The sequence below is a fragment of the Lissotriton helveticus genome, chromosome 10, assembly GCF_964261635.1.
Source record: "Lissotriton helveticus chromosome 10, aLisHel1.1, whole genome shotgun sequence".
NCBI lineage: Eukaryota > Metazoa > Chordata > Amphibia > Caudata > Salamandridae > Lissotriton > Lissotriton helveticus.
This window is the reverse complement of record NC_136071.1, coordinates 48,615,200-48,637,355: the sequence shown is the minus strand read 5'-3', so window position 1 is coordinate 48,637,355 and position 22,156 is coordinate 48,615,200. Positions and strand designations below refer to the sequence as shown.

General features: G+C 44.4%; 1 protein-coding gene across 13 annotated transcripts in view; it reads right to left on the bottom strand.

Annotated features, from left to right (window-relative positions):
• The window catches only part of MBD1 (methyl-CpG binding domain protein 1), a 1,384,891-nt gene that overhangs the window by 777,454 nt on the left and 585,281 nt on the right, over window positions 1-22,156 (bottom strand). For all 13 annotated transcript variants that reach the window (XM_078664741.1, XM_078664738.1, XM_078664739.1 and 10 more), the window contains 3 exons: window positions 19,325-19,465; window positions 18,333-18,731; window positions 393-455 (listed from right to left, as the gene is read on the bottom strand). In XM_078664741.1, the coding sequence (XP_078520867.1) occupies window positions 393-455; window positions 18,333-18,731; window positions 19,325-19,465 (603 nt within the window). The remainder of the gene's footprint in view (window positions 1-392; window positions 456-18,332; window positions 18,732-19,324; window positions 19,466-22,156) is intronic.

The following is a 22,156-nucleotide window of genomic DNA, read 5'->3' as shown; positions in this document are numbered from 1 at the left end:
AGAATCACAGAATGTTGAGGGTCCCTGCCGAGACTCGAACCAGGTTCCCCAGCTCCGAGGTCAACCACCCTAGCCATTAGGCCACATTCTCTCCCAACCCAATGGGTGATCTATAGAAACAGCACACACCTGCCAGATAAGTCTATGAGACAATCTGCTTACCATCAAAGACCCACTATTGACATGCTATCAAGGAACTACAATGTGTAGTTTAACAAGATTTAGGCACCAGGTTCTGCATCTAATTGCATATGTCCATTTTCCACTAATTACATGCTCTGCATCAGACATGTAAAACTGACTGAAAAGAAACGGTCTGTTCAAGAGAACTATCTTTAGCAAACCATGATGGGTAGGAAGGAAAAATATGCCGGAATCAATAACATACTTACTTTCAGTTTTGCCATTAGCATGGAGCCAGTGTCACCTTGCCGTTCAAAAGGAAGTTTCCATTTCTGGTGAGAGATAATATGTCAAAGTATGAATGTAAGTAGACTGAAACAATTGTTAGGCTGGTGATCGCAGAACATACAAGAAATATGGTACTTACCAGTATGCATCTGTTATTCGCATGTAGGGCTGCTGACATTTATATCTATGCATAGATCGCCGCCTAGTGTTGGGTCCGGATGATTGCACATTGTTGTCCTGGAGGAGTCTTCGAAGTATCACGAGATGGGTGGCTCCTCCCCTGGACTACAGTGCGCATGGGCATCCTCTCCATGCTCACATTGTTTTTCGCCATTGTGGCAGAGATGGAGTATGATATAGTAAGTGATGACCATGCTTGAGAATAATTCTGAGTGCTAAAGCTGCGACAGGCACCGGGGAGGGGGGCGGGCGATATAAATGTCAGCAGCCCTACATGCCAAGAACAGATGCATACTGGTAAGTAGCATATTCCGTTCGAGGCATGTGGGCTGCTGAATTTATATCTATCCATAGAATAAATAGTAGTACCCTCCCTAACGGCGGTTGCCCGTGCCAGCTGCAGCAGTCTGAAAAAGAGTTCTGAGAACAGCTTGACCTACAGCAGCTTGCTGTTTTGAGTGTACATCCACGCAGTAGTGTTTGGTGAATGTGTGTATGGTGGTCCACGTGGCTGCTCTACATATATCCTCTAGAGGAATGTTACCTAGGAAAGCCATGGATGCCCCTAACTTGCGTGTGGAATGCGCTCTTGGGGGAACTGTTAATGTGCGTTTAGCCTTTTGATAACAGATCTGGATGCACTTAACAATCCATATGGCTATACCTGATTTGGAAATTGGGTTGCCCTTGTGCTGTGGAGAGAAGGCAACAAACAGTTGTTTAGTTTTCCTGAAATCTTTAGTCCTGTCTATGTAATACAGGAGAGCCCTTTTAACATCCAGTGTGTGTAGTGCTCTGTCTGCTACTGAATCAGGATTTGGGAAGAATACTGGTAGTTCAATTGTTTGGTTAATGTGGAACTGTGAGACTACCTTGGGCATAAATTTAGGGTTGGTACGCAGCACTACCCTATTAGCATGAATTTAAATGAAAGGCTCCTGAATAGTGAGGGCCTGCAGCTCACTAACCCGTCTTAGCGACGTGATCGCCACCAGAAAAGCCACTTTCCATGTGAGAAATTGTATCTCAGAAGAGTGAAGAGGTTCAAATGGTGGACCCATGAGCCTGGTGAGGACTATGTTGAGGTTCCAGACAGGTGAAGGCGGGTGTCTTGGAGGAATGACTCTTTTGAGTCCCTCCATAAAAGCTTTAATGGCCGGCACTCTGAAAAGGGATAGGTGCTGTCTATTTTGGAGATAAGCTGCCATTGCAGCTAAATGTATCCTGATGGAACTATACGCTAGATTGCATCTGTATAGGTGCAGTAAATAACATGATGTTTTGCGTGGAAGCATCCAGTGGATTTATGTCATTATTGGAACAATAGATGACAAAACGCTTCCATTTTGCCGCATAGCATGCTCTGGTGGTAGGTCGTCTAGCCTCCTTGATGATATCCATACAGTCAGGGGGCAGGTTGAGGTAGCCAAACTATGACTTCAGGAGCCATATTGCAAGGCTCAGCTGTTGCGGATCTGGGTGCTGAATGTCTCCATGGCTCTGCGTGAGGAGACTGGGTGTGAGCTTTAGGCGCTGGTGGGGCACCACTGAAAGTTCTAGGAACGTGGTGTACCATGCTTGCCTTGCCCACGTTGGACAACCAGGATGAGTGTCATGGAGTGCTGCCTCAGTTTGCGTGCCACCAGCGGTATGAGTGGTGCTGGAGGAAAAGCGTACGCAAATCTGTTCGACCAGTTCGTCCATATCGCATTCCCCTGAGACTGCAGGTGTGGGAACCTGGCGGCGAAGGTGTGGCATTTTGCGTTTTCTTGTGTGGCGAATAGGTCTATCTCTGGATGACCCCACCGCTGGAAATATGGTTGGAGCACTGAGGGATGTATCTCCCACTCGTGCATTTGATGGCTGTGTCTGCTGAGCAGGTCCGCCATCTGGTTGTCTCTGCCTGGGAGGTGTTCCGCCATGAGGAACATGTTCCTTTGAATGGCCTACTTCCACATGCACTGTGCCAGGTGTGACAATTGTGGAGAGTGTGTCCCTCCCTGCTTCTGAATGTAATACATTGCAGTCATGTTGTCCGTCCGGATCAGCACGACTTTGTTGCAGAGATGCAACTTGAATGCCTTCATCGCCATGAAGATTGCCATCAGCTCCAGTAGGTTGATGTGCAACCTTTTCTGCTGCGTGGTCCACAGTCCCTGCACATATAATGAAGGACATGAGCTCCCCATCCCTGGAGAGATGCGTCCGCTGTTAGCACTACCTGTGGTACAGGCTCTTGGAACGGTCGTCCCCTGCAAAGGTTTTGTGTGTTCCACCAATGCAGAGAGTTGTACGCACGACCGGTCACCAACACTAGGTCTTTTAGCTGTCCATGAGCCTGGTTCCACTGGCGCGCTAAGCATTCCTGAAGCGGACGCATGTGTAGCCTCGCGTGAGGGACTATAAAGATGTAGGAGGCCATCATGCCTATCAGTTGCATGAACACTTGCGCTGGGAGTGAGTGTTGTGGCCTGAATTTTTGAATCAGCACCTGCATGCCATTGACTCTCGCTGAGTTCAGCTGCGCTGTGGCAGTGAGAGTGTTTATCACTGCGCCTAGGTACTGTTGTACAGGTGCGGGTTGAAGATGAGACTTTTGGTAATTCAGTGAAAATCCTAGACTGTGTAGGAGGTGAATTGTCGGGACATGTGGCTGGCACACTGTTGGGCTGATTTTGCCTGGACAAGCCAGTCGTCTAGATACGGATAGACATGGATGTGTTGCCTCCGAAGATGCGCGGCCACTGTCGCCAAGCACTTTGTAAATACTCTGGGGGCTGTAGTGACCCCGAAAGGCAGGACCTTGAACTGGTAATACTGGTCGTTGATGGTGAATCTGAGATATTTCCTGTGAATGGGAATGTGGAAATAGGCATCCTTCAGATCTAGGGTTGCTAGGAAATCCCCCTGACTGAGCAATGGTAGAACTTGCTGTAAAGTGAGCATGTGAAAGTGTTCTGATAGGATGTATTGGTTTAAGGGTCTGAGTCTAGAATGGGCCTGAGAGACCCGTCTTTCTTTGGGATTAAGAAGTACAGTGAATACAACCCTGTACCCTGTTGTAAATGTAAATGTACATGTATTTATATAGCGCAAATCACTGACCGAGGTCGGTATCTAAGCGCTTGCTTAGGGAACCCATCCTGGTATTCCCCTGTGAGATAACCCCGGCAGGGTATCCACAAGGTGAAAGCCAGGCATCCCGCCGCGAGGGGCCGTTGTGGAGATTAAGCAAGCTATTGCCCAGAGTCGCAGAGTGTGAACCTGTGAGTCGAGAAGGCACCGGAGCGAGAATTATCGAGTCCGTGGAATTTTATGAGCCCAAGACCCGCCGAGGCGGGGAATTGAACCCTGGTCCAGGGCCGATCTCAGCTTCCGGGTCTGCCGCCTCTAACCCCTGAGCCACACTTCTCCACTCGTGGTCTAAAGGCACGAGTTCTATGGCCCCTTTTTGCAGCATGGAGATGACTTCTTGCTGCAATAAGTGCATGTGCTCTGCGGACATAGGACAGTGCCTTGGGGGTATGTTGGGTGGAGTGGATGTTAACTCCAGACAATAACCGTGATGTATAAGTTGTCTCACCCACCTGTCCGTGGTAATGCTTTCCCAGACTGGCAGGAACTGCTGAAGTCTCCCCCCGACCGGTGTTGTATGGTCGGGGGGCAGTGACAAGACGACACTGTTTGTTTGCGGCGGAGGATCTGGCGTTATTATTTCCACGTCCTCTGCCCTTGGTGCTGTTCCCTCGGTATCCACCCCTATTGTTCTTGTTATAGGTGGTTTGTGTGCCTCCCTTGGTGTATTGGGCTTGTTGCGACACTTGTCCTCTAGAAGCTCCCCTGTTACCGGAGCGACGAAAGGAACCGCCCCTGAACTGTTGAGACTGCAGAGCTCCCATGGATTTTGCAGTTTCAGTGACTTTTTTGATCTTTTCCAGAGTGGTGTCTACCTCTGGACCAAACAGGAAGTCAGGGTTAACTGGCTGGTTAAGTAGAGTAGTTTGGATTTCAGACTTGAAACCAGAGATGCGGAGCCAGGCATGCCTTCTGAGCATTACTCTAGTGTTTATGGCCCTAGCTGCTGTGTCAGCTGCATCTAACGCGCACTTAATGGACGCATTTGAGATCAACTTCCCCTCTTGTATAAGCATTTCTGCTCCCTCCTTATAAGTATCTGGCAGGTGTTGCATTAGCTGTTCTAACGTGTCATAGTGGGCCCTATCATATCTTGCTAACAGGGCTTGTGTATTGGAGATCCTCCAAATATTAGCAGCTTGAGCTGCGACACGTTTCCCAGATGCTTCTAAGATCTTGGATTCTTTGTCCGGAGGAGGAGCATCACCAGTTGTTTGAGAGTTCGCTCTTTTACGAGCATTAGCCACCACCAAGGAGTCCAGGGGGAGTTGGCCCTTGATATAGGTAGGGTCTACAGGCGCAGGCCGGTACTTCCTCTCAATTCTGAGGTTCACCACCCTTGCTTTAGTGGGCTCTTTAAAAATGTCGCTTGCATATTTGAGCACACCTTTGAGCATAGGCAGAGTCTTGATAGATCTTTCTGACGTTGAAAATGTATCAAAGAGAAAGTCTTCCTCCACGGGGTCGGCGTGCATGTCGACATCATGGTTATATGCCGCCCTTTCAATCAGTGCGTTAAATGCAGCAGTATCTTCAGTAGGTGATGGTTTGACCACATATGACTGAGTGTCAGGGGTGGTGTGTGGTTCATCAGGGTCCACAGTGTCAGCCGATGGCTGAGACTCATCCTGATCTGTATAAATGGAATAGTTAAACTGGTCCTCGTTGTCTCCTTCCTCCACATCCTCAGTGATAGGTGTGGGAGAGTAGGTATAGTCTTGCCCATGTGATTGAATGGGTTCAAAAAGGACAGGAGAGGTGGTGGAGTCCCTTTTTCTCTTTAGTGGTATTCTGTAAGACTCCATAGGAGTTTCCGGCATGATTTTTCGTTTGTAAACGGTGAGTCGACCCGATTCGGAGTTGATGTATAGTTTGGACTGGTTGTCGTAGGACGGTGGCTGGAACATAACTTCATCCGTCCTAGGCTGAGTGGGTGCTGCTACTGACGGTAACTTGGATGAGTCGGTAGCCTTTGTGGGTTGAACCGTTTTAGGCCGTGCTGTCGGTGGTAGTCCGTACTTTATCGGCGCCGGAAGCATCGGTGACGGACTGACTTGCTTCGATGTAGGCGTTGTCTTCGATCCGACCACCTTCGACAGTTCCGTATGCTTGAGGCCTTGCGTCGACTCGAGCTGTTGTTGTGCAGCAGACAAGCTCTTGTGCTTCGATGCAGTCTGTTCCTTCGGTCCGAGTTTGGGTTTCGGCTGGAAGGCTTTGACTAGCAGCGGCTTCTTAATTTTCGAATCGATGGTTTTTTGGGCCTCGAGTCCTTTGGAAGTGTCGCCATCTTTGGCGCCGGACGTCGACGTCAGCTTGAGCGTGACGTGCTTAACCGTCGACACTAGCGTAGTCGATCCGATCTTCGGTTCGACGCCCCCTTTCGACTCCGAGGGGTCAAGCGCACGTTTCGACTTGGTAGGTTTCGAAGTCGTCGAGCCGATGGTTGCTTTCACCACTTTCGGTTTCGATTTCGTGTCTTTCTGTTTCGGTTTCGATTTTTCCACTGTTTGTGGTCGATCGACCGATGGCTCATTGGAAATGTTCTTAGTCGGGCCTTGAAGCGGGACTAGAGAACGTGGACGAAGATCTTGGCTAAGGCCTTCCGGCGATGCCTCGACCTGAGCCGTGGAAGAGTCTTTATGGGGCCCCGCTATTGCGGTTGGGCCTAGCTCCTCGCTTGAGTCGTCGTCGACGGCTCCGATAGGTTGTACGTCGTCGTCCTGACGATATCTTCATCATGGACGTAGAGTTCTTCCTCGTCCTCATTGTAGTTGGAGTCTTGCTCCGACGCGGGATCCGAGTGTTGATCTGGATCCTCCTCTTGTACACCCTCGTCGTCGTCACCTCCAAAGATGTTTTCTGGGTCGGGTGCCGACTCCCGCGCCGACTGTCGTGCAGCCCGCCGAAGACGGAGAGTTTTCTTCGATCTGAATTCGGAACAGGCCATGCAGCTGGCCTCGTCGTGGTCCGGTGAGAGACATTTATTGCACACCGGGTGCACCTCGATGTGGGGATATTTCGAGTTGCAAACGGGGCAGCGCTTGAACGGATTCCGTTCCATCGTCGATGGGCTTTTGGTGTCGAAAGGCAATAGTCCTTCGACGTCCTGTTGAAAGAGGTACAAGGCACTGAACGAAAGACAATACCGACGCCCCGAAGGCCTTGAAAAAGAATAACTAATATATATTCCGAACGTGAGTTAAGAAGTACATCCAAACCCAATGGCAGAAAAAAATAATCTGAGCATGGAGAGGATGCCCATGCGCACTGTAGTCCAGGGGAGGAGCCACCCATCTCGTGATACTTCGAAGACTCTTCCAGGACAACAATGTGCAATCATCCGGACCCAACACTAGGCGGCAATCTATGCATAGATATAAATTCAGCAGCCCACATGCCTCGAACATACATTTATTCAACTCTACAAGTTCTACAGGCATCTCTACACCTTAATCATGACCTATTCTGTTTATTATGGGGCTATAACTTTTCCCCATTTAACTGCCAACATGAAACCTAGCGGCATGACTGAAAAGTTTCTATGAAGGCTGTTGAATTCTCTCCTATTTTTGATAGACTTACCATGAAGAGGAAGATGAAGAAAAACAGCATCAGGTATACAATGGTTTAAGCAAAAACCTTTAAGTCATATAAATAGTATTAGACATCACTTACAGGAGAGGCTTCAAAAACAAAGCATCTGCAAAAAACTGTTTGGAATCATCCGTCCAGCCACCGTACAGTTTTTTCCGATAGGATCGCACAATGCAAATAAAGCAGTCTTGGCAGAAGTGACATATGCTCAAACATTCATGTGAGGAGATGTTCTGAGCAATGAATAACACGATTAATCTAATTAGGAGCTATATACAGTGGCACATGTCAATTTATAGAAAGGTTCTAACCACTAAGTTAACCAACTTTGTGTGAGAGCTTCCAAATTGTAAATAATTGTTATACAGCAAATGGATAAAGAGTGATCAGATATTACTGTCATTACTAAGTCACAACCCCTGATGAACGTCTTCAGCAGGAAACCAGCTTGAAGAGTTCAGCCTTCTCTAGTTTTCCGTCACTAAAGAGGTTTGATTCTTCTCACTGGCTTGGCTTCAAGGTGCTCCAGACACTGCTTTGAACATTAAATATTTCTGTTGTGGAAAGGTATGCTAGATGAGGTGTAAGCGGAACTATATGTTAAAGGCTAGGGAGCAGTGAGGAGTCATTTTGCAACAGCAGAAAACGTTGCTTCAATGGGCTTTCTAGATGATTCAAAGAGCTTTGAATTTTAATCCAACTGTTTTGTTTACAGAAATGATCTATCTGGAAATGGTGCTTTGGAGGCCCTCTTGCAATTTATGAACCACCTACTGGAGATTCAGAAGGTGTTTTAGAAAAGCATTGAGTCTGAACTCTGTTGGGACTGGTTAGGAGACATACTGAGACAAACTGACCACAGCGGTGAGCTTGGGGGGGGGGGGGGGGGGGGTTCTAGAGTACTTAGAGTAATAAGACCTCAGCACCCTTCTCTTGAGAAAACAAAGAGACCATGCTAAAGTTTTTGACCTCAAAGGCTCATAGTCGAATTGATTTAAAAGGAGATGATGGCTTTCCACTTGGGGCGGCGCCAACACTGATGAGGGAGACCTTACCTTTTGGTGTCGACTTTGAAAAAGGTATTGACATCGAGCGACTTGACACCAAAGGCGACCTATGCCTTGACTGTAAACAGCTTGCCACTGTACTCATTCAATATCAGTGGCTTCGATGTCGGATGGGAAAGCAATCTTTTCTCTTGCTTAAAGCTCTGTTTGGCTCTAGTCCTCCAAGTGTTCTTAGTGCATGTAAAAGGAGCAACGGTAGAAGGCCTTGGAGTACCCTGAAGCCACCATCTGGAGGATTTCCAGTATGTCTGTGTAGCCTTTTCTTCTGCCTGTTCTTTAGGGTCCTCATGGACATCTTCGGGCTGTAGATGCAGGCTTTAGAGTGATGATCCTCTGGGAGAGAGACTATACAAACTATTATGGAGGGGTATGTAAAGGTTTATTTTTACCCACAAATCGTGAGGGCATTCTGACTGAAAGATAAAAAGATCCCTGTCAGAAAATAATGGCACAAACTGCTCTTCCAACAGGACATTGAGTGACATGGCTTTCAGAAGGTTTAAAAAGGTTCTCACTTCAGAAAAAAAAAATGTTGCTCAGTGCTCCACGATTCTGTGTCCAGTGACAACCTTAAAAGAGCAGTGGCAGTTTAATCCTTGCTTAGTGCAGCCCATCTGCTGGCATTGTCCTTCAGTCTATTTCTTATTCCTTTCAAAAAATGTCTGTTAAAGATGTTTTTTGGTCCTAATGTATGACTCTTTATGTTTGTCACAGCCCCTTTCAGAGGGCCACACGATAAGCACGAGCTATTGGGCCTAATCATCAGGGTTGTGGCCTATTTCTCTTGATGTCCCGGGGACCAACCTACTATGAGTCCTGAGTAACTGGGCCAAGTACTACCCCTTCAGCACTTGATTCTCAGTAGTGCAGTGGGTTGAGCAGTCAATGGCTTTTTAGGGGATAGGTGCAAGTTATGTGAGGGCTCATAATTCAAAATACCTAGTGACCTCAATAAGTTGAATGTCCAGGCTAACACGGATCTTTAGTGGAAAAAGCATTATTTAAGATACATTTTAAACACAGTACACTAAATAGTCTACACAAGTAGTTTCAAGACAAGCGCACTTGTGCTTCCTCCTATGGCATATCTTGTTCCCAATCTTCATCCCCACTTTATACGGGGCATCCCTGGTAGTTTTTAGGAGATGACCCTAGGTGCTGCCAGCATTTAAAATGAGCATCAAAGTCTGATTTGGGCCTTGAATTTCTTTTTTGCTCTCTCGGCGGTAAACTGCAGAGTTGAAACAAATCTCATCTTGTCTTCAGCCCTACTTCCACATTGCCCCAAATTTGACCTTCAGAAGTGTCCATGAGTCGTAGAGCCAATAGTCATTAGACTTCAATAGTCCTAACAGCAGACTTGAGATGCTGCAGAGAAAGGCTGATGGATACCTTCTCCACCGGCCATTGAAGAAATTACTTGACTGTTGAAGTCCAGAAAGCATTATTCAGCTCCTGTGTCTAAAGCCAGCACACAAAGTATTAAGATGCGTGGCTTCTTTTCGATTGGCACGAGATATCAGCTAATTAAGAAATCACTTGGTTTATGAAGTTCAGGAAGCGTTAATCGGCTCCTGTGTTTAGTCTCAGCTGGCACAAAGAATTAGATGCAGGTCTTTCTCCACAATACGCAAGAGATAATAAATTACGGCCTACAGTGAGAACTTCTGAGTTTTTGCGATTCCTATTCCTCTATAGCAAATAAGAGGCCTCAAAAACAGGCTGTTTTAGAAATTCCTTAGTCCTGAAGAAGATCCAGTGGGATGTTTTGTAGTTACACACTCTTCATTAAGAGTCGAAACATCAACGTAAAGAATAGGTGTTTCGTTCTAGTATCTGACATATCTACCTCCAAAGAATAAGGAAATATGTTTGAATATATAAACTAAGGACATACGGATGCCCAATCAAGTCATTTTTTTCTATGTTTGTTGATAATGTCGAGTGTCTTATTTGGATTGTATTTTATGCAATGTAACTTGTATATGGCACTTATGTATGTAACCTTATATTTTGTGGAACAGTCATGTGTCTTTAAGATATTAGTAGATGTATTGTTTTACACGACATAAGAATTCGAATATATCTTGCACTGTCAGTCATTTTTATTGTGTTTTTGGGCATTAATGTTGATTGTGTACCATCGATTGGTTCTACTAGGCGATCAAGATAAATGTAAACTCTCTGAAGCAATTATACATTCCTCGACATAACTTAATGTTAGTTTATAAAGCCCCTTACCACCATGGCATAAGAAGCCCCCTCCTCCATAGCCACAGTTGGGAGAGAACATTCCAGCATCTGGGGATGTGTACAGTTCACTGGCTTCCCCAAGTTCCTCATACGAGTCCATCTGCTCTGCAGACATATCCTGATGTTCTTAAGGGCCCATAGACCCTCTCCCCCCATTCCTCTCCTGTGCCTGAAAAATCAAGAAAATGCTCAGGCAACAACAAAGAATCCCTGGGTTTTACCGGCGATGAATTCTGCATAGAACAACGCCGATCTGACTCCATGTCGTCGGGAATAAGGATGGGGATAGAGCCGTGGGTGGGTGCCAACGGCTCCGTAGGCACTGACTTCGGGTCCGACGCCGGGGAAGGTCAAGTTGGCACAATCAGCACCGTCCTAGATGCGGAATCGGATCCCAGAGGCCCCACTAACAACTTGGCAGGAGCAGACGACATCTAATCTGATGGGCCCTCCCTCGACCCTCCGATGCCGAAGGCTTACCGGAGGGGTCAGCCCACTCAAATACACTGCGCATGGCCTCGCAATACTCTAATTTGAGTAGGGGTCACTCCGGCTCCCAGAAAAGGAGGGAGGCACAAAGTAGAAATTGGCTCTGGCTGTGCAGAACCATGCCTAGAGTGTTAAACCTCCTGACCTCTCTTGTCGACAGAAGACAGCAGAGGTGAAGATGAAGTCCGCTTGGACTTCTTCTTGTGCTTCTTCCCCGAGTGTCCTGAGGACCTCGAGTGGGAAAAAGAGGTGTTTGGGCTCTGAGAATGATCCCACTACCTCATCTTCTTCGATTGGGACCTCAGTTGAGTCTCGCTGGATGGTGTTGACTGCCAGGCCGCAAGGAGCTTCATAGCCCGCTCCCCCAAGGCATTCGGAGCCATGACACAACAGTGAGTCCGACTTCGAGTTGTGGTCGCGCTTGAGACACCAAAGGCAGACGAGGTGTGGATCGGTATCAAACATGGCGCGGTGACAGGGCACACATGGTTTAAAACCTGTATTCCTCTAAGACATTCCAGTTGACAAAAAGCCTGTCAAAAAACGACAGAGAAAAGAACTTGCATCCGCGCTTAGTGGCGCTAATATAGGTGACCGCGACATCGTAACAGATGCCAACGCCGCCGATGTCACGTGCAGCTGGATGAAGCTACCCGACGGTGCGCGCAGGGGGTACTGCTCATACAAATGATCCAACAAAGGATCCAACCTGACGCCTGGGGAATTTTAAGGTAGGAATCTGCAGTTAGAAGTCTCTATCAGATAGATTGCACAGGAAGAGACTATTGGAGAGGGAATTCTTGCACAGGTAAACATGTCCTGCAACAGGAAGGCAGCTGGTGCTAATGCCCTGCTGGCAGAGTTTTACAAATAATTTTAATCAACACAAGTACAAATATGGCAATATCTGATCAATTAAAAATATGCAAATAAAGCAGCAAATCCAACATCATGGAATTAAGCCATCAACCTCTGATTTAAAAATCGAATAAAGACCCAAGGGTGGCAGAGTATTACAGGCCAATCTCATTGCTGAAATGAGATTATTAAATATATGCTGGTGTCCTCTCATGGCGACTCACAAAAATAATTAACCCTGTCATACACACACCCCAGAAAGATTGTATCCCAGATAGGCAATTACACAATTTAAATATTCTGTTAATATTCTCAAAAGACATGACCATTTCAAATTCCAGTTCACTGGCAATAATGATCGATGCAGCCCAGGCATTTGACTGAGTAAGCCTGTCTGCGGGAGGGGATGTCTGCTTTGGGCCCAACCCACAATATTCATAGATAGAATAAAACTGCTGTAAAAAGCAACATGTGTCTAGATCCTAGTTTACAGGAAACTTACGAATGCAAATAACCATTTGCAGAGTAACCAGTCACATACACACCCACTCCCCCTCGCCTTTTCTTTTAGACCTCTGAATAAAACCCCTAGCCCAGGCTTTTAGGGTGGATGAAGGTACAGAGCCCTTTGGAGTCAGAACGTTGAAAATAAATTCACTTTATATGCCAATCTTATTAAATTGTATACCACTGACCCCAACATAACTCTACACTGAATGCAGGAAATAATAGAAAATGTGTAGCACTCTTTGGTTATCTGGTTAATAAGTCCAAAATTGAGATAATGGCATGGAATTTAAAGGATGTAAGGTTATTGTTACAGTTCAAGCTTAGATTTCTAGATATAGATATTATCCCGAACCTAGAACAAATTCTTACGGGTAACCTGGACAGGAAAAAAAAGAAACAAACACTCAACTGAGCAAGTGAGAAAACATTTCACTAACAATTTGTGGTAGGGTAAATATAGTAATGATGGCCAAGTTGCCCAAGATTACATTCTTTTTGATAATGTCCCTTTACTTTATAGGACTCTCTTGTTAGGATTGAGTGGAGACTGAAGTCTTTCATCGGGGTCTCAAAAAGATTGACATTGGCATGGAAAAAATTAAGGAGAAAAATAGACAAAGGTGGTTTAGCGTTCCCTTAGGTGTAAATGTATTGTTAGAACAATTGATGGAAAGAATGCAGAACAACATCATACATTCACCCCATTACAGAGAACTGGGCCTAAATCCATCGTTTTTTTCCTCACCATGCCATTCCAGTTTGGACCCAGCCATATGCAAATCAGTCTTGACCATGAGCCCGATAGGAACAGTCTAGCCCGAACTGCCAGGCCAGGTCCTCCGTGGACAGGAAACAAGCATCCTAGGACCAGCTTCGGACTTTCAGCCCTGATCAGCCAGGATAGCTTGACTCCAGTGGCATGCTGCATTTGACACCAAAGCAACTGACATTTTGCCGAAACGAACTTTTCCAGATGTCGAAGGTGTGGAGAAGATAGTGCCAACCATGACCACAATTGCAAGCTGCTAAGTCCTAGAGAATTTATGAAATGAAGTATTAGCATATTGGATATCCTGATGTTGAGAGTTAAAGTAAGCCTCTGCTTGATGATTATCGCAAGGAGGGAGATATGTCCGAATGATTACAGTACAACCCAACCCTACTATTCACAAATGGTTAGCATCAGTAGACAAAGATGCGTAAAATGGACAGGGGGTGTCGCCCAAGTGGAAAAGTAGAGCACTTATGGTCCGGTTATCTGAACTGGTGGTTAGATAATCCTGCAAAAAAGTCCAATGATTAAGCCAATAGTGCCCGCAAGGTTCTGGGTATGGCCAGGACTCATTTGGCAGAAGCTAATTCAGAGTATCGACATCTGAAGGCGAATCAAAACAAAAAACATAAGCATCGAGAAGTGTCATAAATTTGGGATTTCGTTTGTCATAAAAATTAACCAGACAGATTGCTCCACCAACCAAGAATGGCTGTGCACCAGCAGAATCAAAAATTAGATATTAATCTGTCAATCCTTTCGGTGTCCAGGCCGGGTGAGGATTTCTGTGTTACGTAACCCCCAGAAGCAGACTGTTCATTTCCCATCAGCATGTTTGGATTAATCTTAGTCTTTAAATGACTAATGCGGAACGGAGTCCAGGGCTTCAAAAAAAAAAAAAAAAGACAAGCTTCATTGGATAAATTATATAACATTGTTCTAGATGTTCATGTGATTTTTAAGACAATATCATCAATTTAAGCAACTTTGCTCCATATTGTCAAGCTTGCTTTCACATTTTCAAAATTTGGTAAAAACTATTGGAGAGGTAATTTAATTATTTTGCAAGGAACGAATGGAAGATTTTATGCTAAACTATTCATATTAACGTAAAAACATTTGAAAAACTATACTTTTCATGGTACTAGTTTATGTATCAATCCAAGTTGATACGTTTGGTGTGCTACTTAAGAAAGAGCAAAACTCTGGGACTCTTTCAGACGAACTGTGGTAGAAATCGGAGTAGAGGTGGACTCTGGCAGGAGGTGAGGCTCAAAGCACATTCAAGTCTTTCATAAACAGATGTGTGTGCTACTAAAGTGATCCTGAAAATAAGGCCTAACCAGCAAGCTAGGTTTTCAAACTGCAATTCTAAAGTTACAGTAGGACTTCCCTTGATGAAGGAGAATGATTCAGGCAGGTAAATCTATGAAAGATCTTATGCTTTAGAAATGAAGATTATTCAACAATGTAACATAATTCAAGGAGGAAGCCTACAGTGAACAGCAGTTACCTACAATAGTGGCTCCTTGTGGGATCTGCTCCCCTCTAAATGTGTATCACACATACACAATGGCTAGGAGAGGTTACGTGCCCTAGAACAGTAAGGGTTAATTACTAAATAAAGACAAGGTGGACAAAGGAGGTAGAAAGAGAGCAGAAGGGAGAACGTAGTTACTGGCTAGAGGGAAGTCAAAGAGTGAAAGAAAGGGCCCTAGGTCTGCAATCCAAGGGAAGAGGTGTGGCGCCGCGGCCAGGGCGACTGACGCTGGAATCTGGGGATCACGGTTCGATCCCCGGCTCCGGCGGCAGGTTAGCCCAGCACCATGTGACTCTGGGCAATAGCTTGCTTAATCTTCCTGACGGCCCCCAGCGCCTAGAGACCCTAACGGGTGATTGTGCGCTTTACAAATGTGGATTATTATTATTATTATTATAATCCAGGGTGGTGTTGTGGAAAGTGTTTGTGATGTGGCTTAGGTTAAAGGAGAAAGGACAGTGAATGGAAATGAAAACATTGTGGAGCCTCAGTAATGCCTCTGTTAATATAAAGATTCCCATTTGCTCCTCGTACTCGCTCTTGATTAACCACTTAAGCAAAATGGTAACATGATTCAAGGTACTTTGGAACTCTTGACAAATCAGTTACTGTTCCACACTTGAATCCAAGTATTCACAGCAAAAATTAGAGGATTTCCAAGTCAGCAAGATTCCCTAGATTAACGTCATGGAATTCACTTAGTCACTATGGTGCCCAAGGACAATTTTACTACTGCTTTGTGTGCACTGGCTCGAGAGGCTATCTACACGGCCTTTGGGAAGGTTTAACATCTGCTCTGAGGGTGTCCGCAGATCTATTTAGCCGAAGAGCCAGGTCTTGAGGGTCTTCCTGAAGGTGTTCAGGGAGAGGGCGCAACTGATGTCTGCCTGTAGCTCTTCCAGGTCTTGGCTGCAATGTGAGAGAAGGATCTTCCGCCTGCTTTGGCTCTGTGGATGAGCGGGGTTTCAGCCAGTGCGAGGTTGGAAAATCGGAGGTTTCTTTTGGGTACGTCAAAGTTCATTCTGTCATTGAGGTATTTGGGTCCGTTGTTGTGTAGGCATTTGTGGGCGTGAGTGAGGATTTTGAAAGTGACTCTTTTCTCCACGGGGAGCCAGTGGAGACTTCGTAGGTGTTGACTGATGTGTTCGTGTCGGGGGATGCCGAGGACGAGTCTGGCGGCGGTGTTCTGCATTGTCTAGAGTTTGCGGAGTAGGTACTTGTTGATGCCGGCATAGCATGCGTTTCCATAGTCCAGTCTGCTAGTGATGAGTACGTGAGTGACTGTCTTCCTTGACTCCGGGGGGATCCACTTGAAGGTCTTGCGGAGGATGCGGAGGGTGTTGAATCAGCTGGAGGAAACAGCGTTGACCTGTCAGTTCATGGTGAGTGATGAGTAGAGTACGATGCGAAGGTTCTTGGCGTGGCCTGAGGGGGTAGTTGGGCTTCGGAGGGCAGTCGGCCACCAGGTGCTGTCGCATGCAGAAGGACGAGAACTTCTCTCTTCTCAGCGTGAGCTTCAGGCAGCTGTTGGTCATCCAGACTGCGACGTCTTGCATTCCTTTCTGGAAGTTGAGTAGTTTCAAGATAGGTATCACAGCCAACTTCTCCAGGGGCGGAACCCTCGGATACAGACAACAAGGTTCCCACACCAATTTCACCTGCGACATCAAGGATATCATCATACCCCTCATCGTCAATGCAGGCATCTTCATTCTCAACTGAGACTTTAACTTTCACCTAGAAGACGGACACAAAATGTATGGCCCTTTTATAAATGATGATGATGAAATGATTACGCACTTGTATAGCGCACGACTACCCGTAGGCATCTCGGCGCTTGTACGAATACCGCCAAGGAACCCTTCCTGGCCTTTCCCTGTGAGGAGCCCACTCCTGGGCACCCCCAAGGTGAAGTCAGGCATCCTTTGCGTTGTTGGGGCCGTTGTAGAGATTAAGCAAGCTATTGCCCAGAGGTGCAGAGTGGGACTCATGATTAGAACAGGCACCAAAGCGAGAATTATCTGGTCCGAGGAAATTGAGCCCGAGACCCGCCGAGGCGGGAATTGAACCCTGGTCCCGGCCAGACTACTGCATCAGGGTCTGCCGCTCTATCCATTGAGCCACACTTCTCTACTGGTTTTGAGGAAGGGGAAGGAAAACAAAGATGAACAGACATGGAAAAAGAGATGGAGGAGAGAGCAATAGGAAGAAAGCAGAAAAAGGGAAGGCTAAGACAGGGGAAAGGTAAACCTAGGTTATATTGTGGCTAAATTGCAGACTATTTGATGTGGACAACTCCGGCTATAATATTGAAATATATTATGCTGGCCAAACACTTTTTCCAATGATCCATTATATTCACAAGTGACCAAAACAAGAGGTAGGCTGATGTGGCCATTTGCAGGGCTTGCTAAAAATAATTCCCATTCACAGGAAATAAGGATTGTTAAGAGGAGCAATAAACATGCAGGGTCAAAATGAAGGTGAAGAGGAGGATGCACAGGGGCCTGGAAGGTGAAGAACAGGAATGGAATGCTTAAGGGACTGCAAAATTTAATTTCACCTTTTCTCTTTTCAACATGATTGGGTCAGTGAAAAGGCCTACTCTTCGACCTGACCAATCACAAGGCTATGCTTCCAAATGTTATGGAGGCTGTGGCAGAATCAATCACTTTGCGGTACTCCTTACATATAACTGAAGATGCTTAACACAAATAGCCTTTCGTCAGAGATCAGGTTGTCAGAATATGGTCTAAATGAGTCTGTAGGCCACTTCCTCTGCATAGTAGCAGTGAATACTGGTTGTTACACTGGTCAGTCATAGAAAATCACATTCCACATGAGTCTCTCTGATTCATACGCACTTGGCTTTTTCACAGAGAAAAACTATGCACTCATAGGACAATGCTTGCTTACTACTATTTCTTTCACCCAATCACTATGGGAGGAAAAAGTCTCTTCACCCTAGGTTTTCAATCATAGAATACTGTATTGAAAAGCTAACCCCCCCCCCCACCCCCCCAGTGGAAACATTTATGAATGGGTGAATAGGGTGTATATTCCTTAGTAAAGCTAGCAGCTACAGAAAGGGTAAAAGTGCAAGAATACCACATGCATGATGGGAAAGGGAAAATGTGATCAATAAATGGTGGGACAACATTGCAATAAAAAGGTGGGAGGATGGAAAATATTCCAAATTAACTTTCTAGATAGCGTAAGTTTGCTAAATGAATAGTGGCTGGAAGCTGAATATGCCACAGGAATGGTGGTAATGGGAGAAACAGACTTAGCGAGGAGTGATTATGAACAAGATGACAAATGAAAATGCTTCTATAGATCGATATCTGGGTGGCTAAACAAATGAATGTAGAACTTATAAAATGTCAAATACTAATCACGTAAGGTGAAAGAAACCATTCCGTTGGTAGGAGGAACATGAAAAAAACAGCACCCCACTCTCAAAATCTGTGAGACAGGGGCATATCGATGGCTGATGACAACACACATTTATGCTTGTACTTACTATGGTAAGCTTCTTTGTAACAAAGCCTTTTTTATCTTTTGACCCAAAACGATTTTTCTTCTTTGGAAAAACATAATTTTTCTCTTTTTGGTCAAAATTTATCTTTTCCATCTGAACAAAATCAGTCTTCTCATTGGGAACAAAATGGGACTTCTCTGTGGGAACAAAAATTGTCTTTTTCTGTACAAAGTGAGGTTCCTCCTTCAGTACAAAATGAGAATTCCCCATAGTTTGTGGAACAAATGGTGTTTCTTTTTGGAACCAAGGGGCTTGTTCTTGTGAGATCTCAGTCAGCTCCTCTAGGGTGACATCTGTTTGTTCTTTTCTGGCAAATATTTTTTTCTGCAGCTCCTGAATTTTCTCCTTAATTTTTTTATGCCGTGTTTGGTGAATTTGTCTCTGAAAGAGAAAACTTGCAAAGTTGGTTTAAATATATCTTTCTGTGGAGACTCCTATGAACTTCAGCACACAGCTGTCAGCAAGTGAAGACTATCTCAACAAGCTGATTTAACATGGTCTACTAGATCATTCAGGGCAAATGTAAGATTTTAGGGATCCCCAAATCTGGTAAGAAAGACTAGGAATTAAAACCACAACTAAGTACAAGTAACTGCAAATAGATATTTTGGAAAAAGACATGCACGTTTCAGAATCCTAGGAGCAGACTTCTACAAGCACATACATTTTTGAAGAGGATCACTTAATGCAGAAGCATGAAAAATATGTTTTTAGTAGCCAACTAAGGGATGTGGTGGTATGTGCACTATGCACAATTTATATTGGATAACTATCAACTGGATCAGAAGGTAAAGATACAGTAAAAACTTAAAGACAAAGAAAAGAATGTAATTGATGAAGAATTACGCTGAAATAAATATAACATTGCAACAACAAAATCTAAATCTGTGAATCTAAACATAAGAATGTGGTTTTCAAAATTAATCTGGCTCCCTATGGCACCCATGCATGGAAAAGGAATTCTCCAAACACACCTTAAGTAGGCATCGTCGATTGGCACATTTCCATTGCCTCTTCATCATCCTCATGGGTTCCGTCCTCTTCTTTTTGCAGGTCCAACAGGCCCCACAGTCCTCTGTGACACTGCAAGGTGGGCATATACCACAGCCATAATTCTGTGTAAAAATGTGCCAGATTAAAAACAGCCAAAAGTGATATTTCTAGAAACAATGTTTTTTACCTGCTAAGGGCAAAGATGCATTTATAGTGTTATACTAAATATTTCATTTTTTAATATTAGATTTGCAAAGGCCTTTGACAGGCAAGGAATCTCAAATCTGTGGGACAGACGCCTCCGTGTTGACTTAATTTATTCTAGCCACCAGGCTTTATTATATTACCAATATACTGTGAAACTAGGCTAGACTATAATCTCAAAAACCCTGCCTCAACATTCTTTGAAGTATTTTTTTCAACTTTTATGACCCGCGGTTCTTAACCTGTGGTCTGTGTACACCTGGGAGCCCATGTCTCCTAAACAGGGGGTCAAATAATCCATATGACTTCTAATTATTAATTCGTCAATACCCATAAGCATATTGATCTAAATCATTGTATGAAGATGGTCCTTCATATGAGGATTATAGTTTCATCAGCTAATATTTAATTGCTGCCACCTGTATTTCTTCTGAAATGTATATGACATATGCATTTAAAATACCAATACATATGTTTAAAAAAAATATTTTTAAAACATTTTAATGAGAAGCAGATTACTAAATTAAGAGGGAGCATGTGAGAATATGCACAACCATTTTTTTCATTTACCCACATTTTACTCCGCTTCTTACTAAAAAGTATAGTATTGCTTTTCTATGAAAAAAATCCCTCAGTGATCAATGCGCATATACAGAAGTAAACTACCCAAAAAGCCATTGCTAGCTGCACATTCTCCCATTAACTGCTTTATATAGGAAAGCACTTACTGACTCCAAGCACCTGCCCCTCTTCTCTTGTATTGGAAAGGAGGCATTGCCTGCATTTTTCGGCCGAGCTAAAATACTTTCACAGTCATAAGCAGAGTAAGGAAGTTATCACTCTGGCATAATTAACCTCTGGTTCTTTAGCTTTTATGTTATCACAATCTCTGCCACGTTTTGACACAATATCCTGCATTGCTCTCCTGCTTTGTTCATACTAAGCGTTTTTACTGTTATCTGTCTGTCTGAGACCAATGTTAATCCAGTTACTACATCAGTCCCACCATTTCTGCTGAGACCTCGTATTTCACAGAAGTACCTACTTAGTTGTGACTACTGGTATGTAGTCTCTCTTTGAAATTGCAGTAGCAGAGGAAAGTAAATGTGCTGAGTGCATGTGCAATACATTTTTTGTTTATTAATGTTGAGTCCCAAATTGCCGTAATGGCTTGGAAGGCCACAAGCTTCTAGTTGCGACATAAGGGAGTCCATGTAATAAAGCAAGTTAGGATTAGTTACTTACCTGTAATCCTAGTTCTCATCCAGGGGTATACTCATCAATAGTCCTAATCTATGAATAATCCCCACCTATGTGCGGGATCCTAGAGCATATAGAAAATATATTTTATATATATATATATATATATATATATATATATATATATATATATATATATATATATATATCCAAACAAATTACCGTCTTTGCTTCACAGACAGAGTCGAGGCCCAGATTAGCTTTTCAAGTGTTTTTATGCCGCAACACTAACACTCAACGCGTTTCGCAGCCTCCGCCGCTTTCTCACGTGAGAAAGCGGCGGAGGCTGCGAAACGCGTTGAGTGTTAGTGTTGCGGAATAAAAACACTTGAAAAGCTAATCTGGGCCTCGACTCTCTGTCTGTGAAGCAAAGACGGTAATTTGTTTGGATTGTAAAGGGGTGTGGCGAAACCCCGTCGAGGCCCGCCACAAACGAAGAGGCGCCGGCATGATTTTCGCTAAGGTGTTTGGATATATATATATATATATATATATATATATATATATATATATATATATATATATATATATATATATATATGTATATATAAATATAGATATATATGTGTGAAAACATATTTGCAGCCTAGAACATTTCGAAACTGGCAAAACTGCCGCAAAAATTACATGAATTAGCATACACAGAGTAGTACTCTCCCAACCCCTAAGGAAGAAAGAGAGCAGTAAACATTTGCATACAACAATGCTTTATTGCCATAGGAAAACCTATAATTGCAGGTATTTTCCAGTAGGCTGCAGTAGAGTATAAAGAAACAAAGAAAGACTGACACCTTGCCTTTAAGGCATTAGAGTAGGGGTACCGTGTCTTTAAGACCTGAAGGCGACCCCTGCTCCCATGATGCACCACAGGTGGCGGTTGGGCCAGTTCTTTTTGGAGATGCATGACACCCGAATAAATCCATAGAAAAACTTTTCACAACTTTATGATCATGCTCGTCCGGGGAGGTGAGCGGGAGCTTATGACTTTGAAGAGTATACCCCTGGATGAGAACTAGGATTACAGGTAAGTAACTAATCTTCTCATCCAGGGGATACTCATCAATAGTCATAATCTATGAATAGATTAGCAAGCTCAAACCCAAAGTCTCGCGGACGAGCAAACAAGAACTCCTAGAGACATGAATAAACTTCACATTTTACATACAATTATGCAAATAAATTTCTCAAAGAGGCCTGTCCCACTTGGGCATCGGCCTGTGTATCTGAATCTAGGCAATAATGGCAGGTATAGGTATGCACCGAACGCCATGTAGCTGCCTTGCAAATTTCAGAGATTGGAATATTACGAAGGAGAGCCGTAGTATAGGCTTTCCCTCTAGTGGAGTGTG